The sequence below is a fragment of the Schistocerca gregaria genome, chromosome 7, assembly GCF_023897955.1.
Source record: "Schistocerca gregaria isolate iqSchGreg1 chromosome 7, iqSchGreg1.2, whole genome shotgun sequence".
Lineage (NCBI taxonomy): Eukaryota > Metazoa > Arthropoda > Insecta > Orthoptera > Acrididae > Schistocerca > Schistocerca gregaria.
Window position 1 is genome coordinate 272410432 of NC_064926.1, and position 12310 is coordinate 272422741.

Below are 12310 nucleotides of genomic sequence, written 5' to 3' on the forward strand. Positions count from 1 at the left end.
CTTTTCGCATTTTCAGGTCGTCATACAGGATTGTGTGCACAGAACCCACAGAAATGCCAACTCTGGAGGCGATCTGTTCAACAGCCATTCGACGATCCCTCAAAACAATTCTCTCCACTTTCTCGATCATGTCATCAGACCGGCTTGTGCGAGCCCGAGGTTGTTTCGGTTTGTTGTCACACGATGTTCTGCCTTCATTAAACTGTCGCACCCACGAACGCACTTTCGACACATCCATAACTCCATCACCACATGTCTCCTTCAACTGTCGATGAATATCAATTGGTTTCATACGACGCAAATTCAGAAAACAAGTGCACACTGTTCAAGTAAGGAAAACGTCGCCGTTTTAAGTATTTAAAACATTTCTTATTGTCGCCGCTGGCGGTAAAATTCCATCTGCCGTCCGGTGCTGCCATCTCTGGGACGTATTGACAATGAACGCAGCCTCATTTTAAGACAATTTGCATGTTTCTATCTCTTTCCAGTCCGGAGAAAAAAAATCGGAGACCTTAGAACTTGAATGCATGTCGTAAAAAACCACTACTCTTCCCGTAATGATGCTATTTTTGTAATTTACTGCCCCATTTATGTAACTTCACTGATTTCAGAGACAACTATTGGCAGTCTATAGGCTTTCCCAGTGAACAGAGTTCTCAGCATATGGGCTTATTATACCATCCAGTAAGGGCAGTACCTCAATGACAACCTGCATTGCTTTCAGTGAGAGCTGCAATGATTGTGTGCTGTAAACTTTTGCTGATTTTCTACCAGTCATGTCAGCCATACATTCATCTCTCCTGCAAAATCATTCATGGTAGGTGTATTGTTGTATAGTCATCGTTCACACAGACTTCTGAAAACCCTAGATTCTTCAAAAGAACTCACATGTGAAACCACAAAGTCTGTACTCCATCCGGTTCATCATAATATTTTTAATTTTTTACTGTGAATCTATTTTGAGTTTCTGACTACATTTCTTACACAGTTGTGGAATTTATTTATTGGAAATGAAGAATAATACTTAAATTTATGAAAAGAATGACATTTTTTTGGAGGAATGCCTAAAATCAACTTACTAAGAGAAGGAAGCAGTGTAATAAAATTAATTATCTTTAGATTAAATTTGAAATTCCATGATATTTCTTTAAAAGATATTGTGTGATTCTAAAATCCTGCAAGTGATATGAAACAATTATAGGATCAAAATGTTGCTAAGATGCAGTTGTTGTGTTTCATAAACACTGCAGTTACCTTTCAAAAGTTATTAATTAGGTCCGTCTGAATTTCAGCATGTTGCTCCTGTTCTAGAGGTACAGTATGGGTTAGTATTGATAATAGCAACACAGCAATTAGGACTCAGTCATACATATGGAAGCATCATGTTATAACAGTCCTCAGTGTGAAGTAATTGTTGGTATGTTTTCAATGTCACATTTATGCTCAACCATGCAAAATTTTTGTAATGTAGTCAGTGATTAGCTATTTTTCCTCCTAGAATGCAACATATTGTCATCTCACACTAACATCCTTTGTTGTCTTTCACCTGAGATCCAGGATAGCTTTGGTAATTGACTCCTGAATAATCTTGTTCCCTGGAATCACCATTTTATTGGAAGCTGATGCACCATCTCCACTCATAATTACTTCCAAAAACATAATCTTTGTAATGGCCTGACAGTTTATGTGGGCATTTCTGTTTAATGTCTACACTTCAGCTACTATTGCAAAATTTCTGTCCACTCACCTTTCATCTTGTGTAGTTGTGTCCCTCTCACATAATCATAGGTCTGTTTATTACATGCATTATAACTGGAATGGGGATCTATTATTCACTGAGTTTTCTGAATGACCCCATATTTTGCAGGGATGTCACAATATTTTTGTTGTCATGGTGCAATTTGTGCCACTCCACATTGTTACAGTCACAATGCAGTGCTTATACGCAATCCAATTAGAAAGAAAATGCACTATGTACATGTCTCTCTCAGTGCACACTCCTGCTCAGAGTGACCTCGTTGCCCAAACTAATGCCACCAATCTGGTGTCAAGCTATTCTAGGTCATGTTCTCAACTTTAAACCAATCTGAGGGTAGGAAAGGCAATGTTTCCTAATAGGGATGTGCTCTGGATAGCCATTCACATAGAACATGATCACGATGCAATAGGACATGTAGTAGTTTGGATTAAGTAGTATTGCTCCACATTACATTTTCCATAAGGACCAATTAACCACAAATAATGTTACACAGGTTTTGAAAGTAAAATTTTTAACAGTTTTTGTATTTCTTACATCTGTTATCACTTTCATAGCAGAAGTATTTGTATTATGAAAAGGATAAATTGCTACTTGCTATATAGAGAAGATGTTGAGTCACAGACAGGCACAATGGAAAGACTGCTTTTGGCCAAAAGTTTTTCTTCTGGAATAGTCAGAAAACACGCACACCACTGTCTGACTGCCACCGGCCACACTGGTCATGTGTGCTTGAGTTGTGTGCGTGTATGTGTGTTGACTGTTTCAGAAGAAGGGTTTTTGGTCAAAAGATTACATGCTTGGCAGTCTCTCTGTTGTACCTGACTGCAACTCAACATCTCCAATATATGGTGAGTAGCAATCTATCCATTTCATAATATTGTCAGAAGTATTTGTTTGTTGATTTGCTTTTAGTTTATCACGGGTGTTAGGAGTGCATGTTAGGTGTGTCACCAGACTTTTTTTTTCTTTTTTTTTTACTATCTTCTCTTAATAATATTTCATTTTTAGTGGCTATAATAGCTTTTTTTTTACTTCGTTTTAGCAACTCATGTGTTATAAATTCTGTTCCCAGGTGAACAGGGGCTTGTTGAAGTATCTCTCATTGAACCTTCATTCAGCGTATGTGAATTTCTGTGAGTGTGTCCCAGACCCAAGTGACCCAGACCAGTATGTCCCATCCCGCCAAATGCTTCAGTATTTACTTGTACGAACTCAAAGCTTTGGGCAGTTGTGGTGCTATATAATTTCCCAGTGCGTAGAAGCAGGAAAGTATCTTAGAGCTCGCATGGAACTTGGACATAACTGGTGGGCTGCTGTGGTTGGACTGGGAATAACTAGTCGAATATGGTAATTATCGTTGTTCACTTACACTTAAATATTATAAAACCTACATCATGTTAAAAACAAAGTGTTCATTAATGAAATCTTCTACCTCTGCAATATTGTAAGTCAGATTTGCATGATATTTATCAAATTAACACTGTGAATTTAAATTTAAATTGTTCATAAATTCAGCGTAATGCTTGACTCAACTGACAGATTCTCATTGCAGTGTCATAGAGTAAAACCACAGAATTCTTAAACTTGACTGTACCGAAAAACTCCCCCCCCCCCCCCCCCCTCCCCACACGAACATCTCCTTGCTTAAGGTGCCACATATAAAGATGAGCCAAAACCTTGAGACCATCTGCTTAATAGAATGTTGTTCCACCTTAGAAATGCAGTTATACAGGGATCCTTCATAAGTTTCCAGAGATATGTGGTACCAAGTGTCTGTGCAGACGATTTACCTCATGGACTGGTGGTTTGAAGACTCAGAGCTGAGGTGCCTGGTAACAACCCAGAAGCATTCATCAGGTTCAGATAAGGTGAAGTGGTGTGCCAACACTTCAATGTGAGTTCATTTAGTGTTCAAACAACAGGTACTGTTATTCTGCTGGAGGATGCCATTACTGGTAGGGAAGAATACAGTATGAAGGGGTACAGGAAATCTGCAATAATGTTCATAGTTCACAGCTGTTATGGTGCCTCAGATTGCTACAAGTCTCATGGAAGTCCAGGAAAATATACCCCATTGCTTAATACTACCCCCAACAGCCTGCATCTGTAGTGCATTGCATGTTTTGACCAAATATTTCACGTGAATGACAATGTATACAGGCATGGCCATCAATCTAGTGTAGCAATAAACATGATTTGTCTGGTCAGAAGATATGTTTCCATTGATTCATGGTCTAATCTTTATGATCTCGTGCCCATTGTAATCATGATTGATAATATTGTTGTGCCAAATTGTGCACATACTCAAGGGGCCATCTACCGACCAAGGTGGCGCAGTGTTTAGCACACTGGACTCCCATTCGGGAGGACGACGGTTCAATCCCGCGTCCGGCCATCCTGATTTCGGTTTTCCGTGATTTCCCTAAATCACTCCAGGCAAATGCCGGGATGATTCCTGTGAAAGGGCACGGCCGACTTCCTTCCCTGTAATTCCTTAATCCAATGAGATCGATGACCTCGCTGTCTGGTCTCCTTCCCCAAACCAACCAACCAACCAACCAACCAAGGGGTCATCTGAAGTGGAACCTCATGTTCAACAGTGTGTGTTGAAACACTTGTGCCAGCACCAGATTTGCCACAAATTGCTGCCTAACCTGCATTACAGGCAAGTAGGTCTCCTAAGTCTATGTTCTGTGATGAGGTGTGGGTATCAACCACCAGATGGCCTACTCGTGGTTTCACCATCCCTAAACTCCTTTCTGTAGTAACTCGTGTACGATTCCACATCCATGATCCATGTAAGGCACTTGACAGACATCACAAGATACTAGCTCTGGAAGATGCCTCCACTCTCAGATGCAAATACAGCCTCTCCATAGTTCACCATACTGGCCAGCTGATGGCTTATAGTCAGGCCCAGCTGACCTCTCTCTGTCATATGTTGGCATTCAGCCAATGTATCCCAGACTAGTAACACAGCCACTATGTGGCAAGAGTTTTCCTGTACCAGTATTCTTGAAGTAATAAAGTGTTGTTTGTGTTGTTATCTGTTTGTTTTTGTAGTCAGAACACGTAGGCAACAAATAGGGTCATTTCTCACGTGTTTCATGGTGTGGTTGCTTTTCATGTTTGACTGTGACATTTTTCTTTTTGTGAAATTTCTGCTTCAAACATTGGTGCAACAACAGACAGAACTTCTTACATGCTGTGGCAGCGTTGTTATCTCTCCCTTTGTCTCTCACTATATCTCCTTCTCTATTCCCACTGTTGACAAGGCGTCAGAAAATTGGAAAATGTACAAATGCCACCTGCAGCAACATTTCCATGCCTTCGACAGTATGGATGTGGAGGTATGTCAGGCATTGTTTTTGTCATGGTGTTGGCTCCTTTGCAGAAGCCTTCTTCATTTTCTTTTGACAATTTATGTACATTGTTGCTTTCCTATTAATGATGTCAAATGCACGTCATGGCTGCTAGGGTTGAATTCTACCAGTGCAAGAAATAGTCCCATCAGGCTTATCATACCTGGACCATGACTCTTCTTAGTTGCAACTGCCATTTTGTCGTGCCCAGTCAAAAGAGGCATATGTGGCTGCCATTGTTTGTGACGTTATAATCCGCTCTGCCTCAGATAAGGAAGTCCGGCAATAGCCCCTCCAATTAGAAAGCACATCCATCGTTGAGGTGTTGTCCAGAACGTAGCGTTATGAGGTCTCAGATACCCCTGGTCGACAGCTGGAAGTGTGATGTGACATCACGGTGGTGCTAGGTGCCCCAGCTACGTCCACTGCCTCCAGGAATTACGACTAAGCAGCTGTGCAATCTGACCAATCTGTTGGCCTCAGCGCAGCACATAAACAGCATTCCATCCATTGCTCCTTATTGCCATTGTGTGCGTCTTGGTACACACAACATCTTTTGGGCCATCTGTCATAAGTGTCATAAAAAAAGGCCACATTGTTGTAGTCTGCACTCAGTGGTGCAGAATGCAGTGTCAGAGAATATGGAAATGAATATTCAGGAAGTGTTATTGTCAGGCCAGTTCCCGATCAGAAGTCCAACAAGCTTTTCATTAATGTTTCGGTTCTCTCATGGCAGCTTAAAACACGTTTCCCTGCTTAATGCTCAAACATATTCAGATCTCTGCTCTGCTTTGCTGTTGCCAGTAAACAGACACATTAGGGATATAGTAAACAGCACTTCCCATTGTTTGGTTATTCACAGCGGACATTATCTATATATCAGTAACTCGGTCTATTACCTTTCTTACTGTTCATGGTGCTGGTTCAGCAAACCTTTTCGGGTTTGATGCCTTTCAGGCCTTTGGCTTTCCAATCATGAAATCCATACAGTTGGTATCTGCCGACGTCCCCTATCAGTCATTGAAATCTCTGTGCTCCGAATTTCAGGATATTTTTGCAGAAGGCCTTGCGTGTTCCACATACTTTAAAGCCCACATTATCTTGAAGCAGTTTGCTCGTACTAGATTTGTTCGTGCTTTGCAGATTCCGATAGTGCCCCATGCACAAGTCAGGGTGGAGTTGGACTGGCTCGCATCTCTCGGGGTTTGTGATTCCCATGTCCCTTGTTATCATGATGAAACCCTCTAGTAAACTGTGACTTTTCATTGATTTTAAGGTCACTGTTAATTCACAGGTTGTGATTAACACATACCCTTTGCCATGTCTGGAAGAGCTGTTTACATGCTTAGTCAGGAGTCAGTTCTTCTCCACACTTGATCTTTTTGAAGCAAATCACCAGTTACCCCAGGATGAGGACTCCAAGTGTATCCTGGCTCTTAATAAGCCTTTAGGTCTGTATCAATACCAGTGGTTAAAGTTTGTCATGGCAAGTGCCCCTGCAATTTTTCATTACTACCTGGAACAGGTCACATTCAGTATTCCGAACTGTTTCAACTACCTGCATGACGTCATCATAACCGGACATACTACAAGTGATCTCCCGCACTATCTCCGGACCCTTTTTGAATAATTTCGGGCCATGGGTTGTTGCATTCTACAGAAGTCTAATTTTTTTTCAACTCTCTCTGGATTATCTGGGCCACACCATATTGTGGCAGGGTATCCAACCCCTGGCGAGTCTGGCCAAGGCCATAATGGACATGTCACATCCCTCATCATTGCACAAACTGCAGGCTTTCTTGGGTAAAATTACAAGTTACCACCAGTTCAGTACCGGGCCATCCACCATTGCGTGCCCTCCGTATCTTCTTCTCCACAAGGAAGCTTCCTTTGTCTGGTCTCTGGTGTATGACCGGGTCTTAACCAAGTGGAAAGACTGCCTCAAGTCAGCATCGTGTCCAGCTACTTTTGGTCATAAAAAACCATTGGTTTTGGCTGTGGATGCCGCACAGTAAGGTGTTGGGACAGTCATCACTCATTGGAATGCAGGTGGCTCGGAGCAGCGAGCAGCCACTGGTGTCTGCATCAAAAACTCTCAATTCAGCACAGGCCCAATACTCTCAGGTCAAGGATGCGGTTCTGGGTATTGTGCACGTGATCACCAAATTTCATGTGTTCTTTTACAACACCAAATTCCAGAGGTTGCAGTGGTGGGCCTTGTTCCTCTCCAACTACCATTACGACATCCACTTGTGCCCCACTGGGCGCCATGCCGACACGGATGCTTTATCCAGGCTGCCCATCAGTCCAGACCCCAAGTTTGATTTAGAGGAGCTTGTTTGTGTTCATTTGGAAATTGCCTCATGCCAAGCGACAGACAGCTTTCTAATCATTAGTACCTGGGTTGCCAAGGCCACACCTCTTCACAGGCAACGCATCTCCCAGGGTGGACATTCCTAGAAGTTTGCAGCAGGTGTTCTTACAGCTGTTGCATGAGTGTCACTGGGGTGTTTCCGGCACCAAAGCCTTGGTTTGCTTACATGGGTACTGGTCCGCATTGACCGGAAGCTGGAGCATTTGGCAGTTGTGTGTTCCAAGTGCCCTAGTTAATAGGCGGCTCCCAAGGCTTCATTTTCCTCATAGCGTCCAGCAACCCAGCCCTAGGAACACATCCATGTGAAGTTTGTGAGTCCATTTCTGAATAAATTTTAACTGATTGTCATTGACGTGTTTTTGTGATTTCCATACATAGTGCTATGCTCCTCAGCTACTACCAAAACTACCATTCAGGCTCTTTAAAAAAAAATTTATATCGAAGGCCTCCCGATTACTCTCATTTCTGACAATGGACTTCAGTTCCTGTACCATGCATTTTGTGATTCCTGTGTGTGGCTGGGAATTGGCCATGCTCAATCCCCTCACTTTCACCTCCACTCTAACAAGGAAGCCAAGGGTGTGGTTTGCACTTGTAAGACCCACATTAAAAAATATCTGCAGGACTTTCCCACTGAGGAGGCATTACTGTTTTTACTAACAGCCCACCAGGTGACTCCTATTGGTTCCCATAGCCCTGCCAAGCTTCTCCATGGATACCAGCTGTGAATGCTGCTGCACCTCTTCCATCCGGGATCTTGCCCACTGTCATGTTCCACTGCACTGCACTTTCCACCAGGGACGACAGTCTGGGTGTGTGGTTTTGGTCAGCAACCCTGCCACTTACTGTGACCATCGTGTGTCAAAACAGTCATCGTGTCTACTCTCTCCACATGGCTGACTGGGAGGTATGGCACCATCAAAGTCAGCTCCGAGTCAGGGTAGGCACCCACCCACCTACCACAGCTGCACCACCGCCTTTCATTGATACCCCAGTTGCTGGGTGGTGCATATCTGCCAACGTCCCAGCCTCTGTTTGCACCTGTGTCAGTGCCGCCCAGTGAGCCTAAGACATCACAGCCTCTGGCAGCGGTTCCAGTACCCCCTAGCCAGTTGACGCACCTCTTGCTAGTTTAATGCCTCTTGTGGGGCCTCAGCCTGCAGTGGAGTCGCCTCCACCTTCCACACTGCCACTAGACATCGCCATGGATCCTGGCTTGGACTGCTCATTGCCAGTCCTGTCATCCTGTGCTTACACGGGGGCATTATGGTGCTGAATGTGCAGGCCACTTTTGCCCATATTCCGAGGTCTTTGCTGACCAGTAGCTGCTCTCCTCTCAGGCCTCCATGGATGTGGGCACCATCTCCACATTGCTGCCATCCACTTCTTGCCTGGGGAATCAGCACCACTCTGCTCCACATCCGCAATCTGTGCACGCAGGTGTATGGCGCAGCACAGAAGTTGCAAGACATTAGCACCAGCGGAGGCCTCCACTCTCAGATTTGCATGCAGCATCTCCATAGTGCACTCTACCAGCTGGATGGCTTATAGGGTTGGGCCCAGACCACCTCTCTCTCAGTCATATGTTGACATTCAGCTTATGCATCTCAGACTAGTAATGCAGCTACTCCATGGCAAGTGTTTCCTATACCAGTATTTTTGAAGTAATAAAGTGTTGTGTTTGCTAATATCTTGTAATCAGAACTTTTTCCATAGATGCTCATGACATTAGAATGTGAATAACTAACTAGCTTTCCTGTCTCTGAGATGCTGTTTCTCAGATGCCGACCCATAATAATCTGCCCCTAGTCGCCTTCACTTATATCAGTGGATTTCTCCATTAGTTGCCCATATTGTTGCTTGAATCATTCCACATTCGCCTCTGCCTCCATTACATACTAATTAAACACTTTAAATTGACCTTTTCTGATGCTGCTTCGAAATGGTTACACTCATTGTCAACCTCAAATGCATAACAATATTGTGCACCATAACAAGAAGTAGTCATTGAGGATATAGTGTTGATTGAAATATGGTCTTTTGAATAGTAATTGTTAATATTATTCACAAAAATGAGTGAAGAGGCTGTACCTGGTTCTTCTAGTGAGTTGCCATAAACACTGTGTATTCCAATGACTCTTGTTTGAAAAAATAGGGCTGTTATTTATAGTGGTGCAAGAAAAATGACATTAAATGCCACTGGGTGTAGCTACAGAGAAAAGAGGCAGACAATGCTACTATATCAGTTAATAACTGGCTAAAAGAGCACCACATATAAGGGGAAAAACAAATGCAACCTGAGAAAGCAAAACGATTTTATAAGGGCTCATCGTTGCAGACTACCTGCTCCTCCTACTAAGAAGAGGTATGTTTCCAACATATTTCTTTGTCTTCTGTGTAATGTGTGAGAAGTAAAAAAATGATTTCCTGAGAAAACAAAACTTAAATCTTTTAACATGCTCAATTGAATTACTAAGTTAATATAATCCAGTAATAAAATTCATATTTCTGTTTATCTATTATAAATTTGAAACTTCCTGGCAGATTAAAACTGTGTGTCGGATCGAGACTCGAACTCGGGACCTTTGCCGTTTGCGAGCAAATGCTCTACTAAGCATTTGCCCGCGCAAGGCAGAGGTCCCGAGTTCGAATCTCGGTCCGGCACACAGTTTTAATCTGACAGGAAGTTTCATATCAGCCCTCTTCTTCAAAATAGCTTAGAAATGTCCTAGGGCACTGTAACTTGGCATTTTATGTGTTCACTGATGGAAGTGACCCTCTGCAATAGAGTAAAATTATTATATGTGCATATCTTAGGTGTGAAATACTCTATAGTACATAAACTATTACTGCCCAGTCACTTTTTATAGAAGCATGGATGTACATTGTATGTACTACAAATGCAGTTTTATCTCATTGCAGTGTATTCAGTGCAGAATACAGTCAAAATTTTTAAGATTTTTTTTTCTTTTTTCTCCTCTTAGGCGAAGAAGTGGTGAAGTAATCTATGATTTCAGTAAACAAATAATTAGACTCACAATTGAAGTATTTTATACCCTTAAGAAAAGTGTACCATCAGTAAATTGCTTCCAGTACTGAAGAGTAAGTTAGACTGGAATCTGGAATGCTACTTCCGTGAGAAAATTTTTGAAAGCTTCAGGTTAAAGAAGGTTCACAACATAGTGTTCTGGTGGTCTCGTTACTCAGTACGAAGGAGAAACACCAGAGAAGCTGGAACTGAAATTTTCTGTCTAGTGGAGACTTAGATAGATAATAACTTGTCGCAAATGCTGGTGGAGTAAAGTAGTGGCTGGTGTCATAACATGGAGAAACACCTCCAGAAGGCTCATTACAAGAAGTGTCGATTCAAAAAAAGAGTGTTTTAAAAGAATTACATCTCCGGTTTTGGGCCAAATCCTTGCAGGAAGACTGTGATGGGCAGTTGAATTCTGTGAATTTGGATAAATGATTTGAGGTAAAGTGCTTCATAACCTACTGATATGATCTCTTATTGGACTGGATAATGCACCATACCATTGCAGGCAATTCGAAAAACCACCAAGTAAATTTGATCTCAAGATGATGATGATAAAGTGGCTACAGAATAGAGATATCAGATGCAATGATACACTCCCAGGTGACACCACCTTAGCAAAGGCACCTTCAGTGCCAGGCAGAAGGGCTTGTGTGGTCCAACAAACTCAAGGGCTGTGCCACTGGTACCATAGTTATCAGCAGGGTCATCCAAGCCAGAGTGGTCTTGACAGAGGAGCCAAACAAAGTGTGTTCCTCAACATAGGGCAGGGAGAACTTGAAAGGCAAAGAGAAAGCAACCTTCCTAAAGGAGTAAACCCTAAAAAAATTCAATGCCCTTCATAATGGGGATTGGTCATGGGGCCACTAATTCTACACTGTAAAAATGTCATATTACAGAACCACAACAAGAGCCTCCTATAATGAATGGAACATACAGAACACACGTTCAACAAGGAAAAAGGACAAAAGATTTGAGAGTAGTAACTTAGAACATACGAACAATGTTGAAACCTGAGAAAATTAAAGTAGTTGCTGAAGATATCTTGAAGTTTAAGTATAGTATCATGGCATGAAAAGAAGTGAGGTGGCAAGAGCAAGGGCAGATACCACAGTATTCTCTGGCGTATGGTGGACCAGAAAGGAGATCAGGGCAGTCTGGAACAGGATTTATAATAGCAAAAGAGATTAGAAAAAGTCTTTTGAAATCTGAATGTATAAAGGAAAGGCTCAGCAGACTGAGAATAAAATGGAAATTCAAGAATGTGACAATAACAACAGCATAAGCATCAACAAGAAAAGCAGAAGAAAGAATAAAAGAACAGTTTGATGAAGACCTGGAAAGTGTATGTAGTAAATTACAAAACTACGACCTACTGCTAGATGCTAACTCGTGGTAAATGCTTGCGGAGTAAAGTAGTGGCTGCTGGAGAAGCACCTCCAAAAAGCTCATAAAAAGAGATTTTAATGTACACATTGGGTGAAATGAATGTGGAAGAGCTTCACGAAGATACGCATTACATTAAGAGAGTTATGAGAATGGAGATATGTTAGTTTGCTGCTAGGAATAATTTATTTATCAAGAGTATGTGTTTTCCACAAAAAGGAATACATCTTGGAACAGGGAAATAGAGTGTATGTGGACCATGTGCTAGTAAAAGCATGACATGCCACATCAGTCACAGATGTATGGAGCTGCAGGGGTCCAAACTATGATACAGATCACTATGCTGTAAAAAGTGGTAGTGAAAGAAAAGTTAGCAGTAGTATATAAAAACCAGA

At 42.1% G+C, this 12310-nt stretch overlaps 1 protein-coding gene across 1 annotated transcript in view; it reads left to right on the forward strand.

Moving 5' to 3' along the window:
* The window catches only part of LOC126281972 (uncharacterized), a 76494-nt gene that overhangs the window by 19306 nt on the left and 44878 nt on the right, over positions 1 to 12310 (forward strand). Inside the window, exon 3 of the mRNA XM_049981348.1 lies at positions 2832 to 3106. Within this exon, the coding sequence (XP_049837305.1) occupies positions 2832 to 3106 (275 nt within the window). The remainder of the gene's footprint in view (positions 1 to 2831; positions 3107 to 12310) is intronic.